The following is a 1479-nucleotide window of genomic DNA, read 5'->3' on the forward strand; positions in this document are numbered from 1 at the left end:
GACAGGCTTGTCCTGCAGTTCTATGGATGTTTTGCCCTCCAGGTCGTCGAGCCGGTCACGTGACTGAAAGCTATGAATAGCATTCTGATTGATTGATTGATTAATTGGTTACATTTAAGTATCTGATATTTAATAAAGGTAATTGTAAAAATTGCCCCTATAAAGGTAAAAAAAAAAGCCCTGGAAATCAATTCCAGGGGGCAATATTGCCCCTTAATGGAAAAGTTAGTTTCTGACCCTACCACCACACACTCTAAAATAGTTCATCAAAACTAGTAATCAGACTGCTATACTGTACCTGGCCCTGATTGAGCACCATGATACGGTCACAGCTGAGCACCGTGTGCAATCTATGTGCAATGGTCAGTGTGGTGCAGTCCTGGAACGCATTCCGAATCGTCTCCTGAATCAGACAGTCGGTCTCTGTGTCCATAGCCGCTGTGGCCTCATCCAGGATCAAGATCTAAAAATCGGGAGGAAACTAAGTGGATGACCCAGTTAAATGAGACAAAGTCTGTTCTGCGTTATCAGCTAATCCCGATCGGCTCTCTCTAACAGACAAGCTCAATGTCGGGCTGTTAACTCACCTTGCACTGCCTCAGAAGAACTCGGGCCACACAGAGCAGCTGCCTCTCACCCACGGAGAAATTCTCCCCGTTTTCCACCACTTCGGACTCCAGCTTTAAAGGCAGCTGAGACACCTGAACAACAGAGAGGAGATGCGAGACAATGAATTACATAGATTCAAAGCCGTGGGAAAACTATGATAAGATGGAGGCAAGAGCAACAAGTCATCGGAGACAAATACTTGCCCTTAGGTGTGAGAGACAAAATGACAAGCTGCTATGTGACAGAGTGGGCAACCTGAAACTACTTCTACTTCCTGGTAACGTTATACATGGTGTCACTTTCGAAGGGTTTTCTTTAGCTTACACATTCTTTCATGTGTGTCCTCTCCAGGGCATCCCAGATTTGCTCCTCTGAATACTGGTTAAATGGATCCAAGTTGGATCTGAACACAAAACAGAATGCAGATGTATGACTAAATAAGAAAACTGACAGATAAATACATTCATATGAAGCAGGATTATTAAGACACATCTGCATGACTCGTGTCAACATTTCCCAATGTCAAGTCACATTTATATAGCACTTTATACAATATAGATTGTTTTAAAGCAGCTTCAAATGATTTAAACAAGATAATAACAGTGTTAATTTTGTCAAATTCATCAGTTATGAAACCTGTAAAGTTAAGATGGAAATAAGCTCTACAGAAGACAGTGATGTCATTATTCAGCTTAAGTCAGTTCAGTGCTGATTCATTTCAGTGTTGATGTTGTTGAACTGTTAGTGTCAATGAGTTCCTGATGCATGACGCCCTAACATGATACATGTGAAATGGTCTTTGGGAATCAGCACAAGTCAGATGAGGTCCCGCCTACCTGACAGTACCACTGAAAAGCACTGGCTCCTGTG

General features: G+C 42.3%; 1 protein-coding gene across 1 annotated transcript; it reads right to left on the reverse strand.

Moving 5' to 3' along the window:
* Positions 1-170: 170 nt before the first annotated feature.
* LOC107736379 (multidrug resistance-associated protein 5-like) lies at positions 171-1474 on the reverse strand (the record flags this gene model as incomplete). Its single annotated transcript, XM_016547807.1, has 4 exons — positions 171-463; positions 588-701; positions 934-1012; positions 1446-1474. Coding segments are annotated over 4 exons (432 nt in total), but the record flags the coding sequence as incomplete, so codon positions are not given.
* Between the last annotated feature and the right edge of the window lie 5 nt (positions 1475-1479).

This window comes from Sinocyclocheilus rhinocerous, unplaced genomic scaffold, assembly GCF_001515625.1.
Source record: "Sinocyclocheilus rhinocerous isolate Xijiao unplaced genomic scaffold, SAMN03320098_v1.1 C36665282, whole genome shotgun sequence".
Classification (NCBI taxonomy): Eukaryota; Metazoa; Chordata; class Actinopteri; order Cypriniformes; family Cyprinidae; genus Sinocyclocheilus; species Sinocyclocheilus rhinocerous.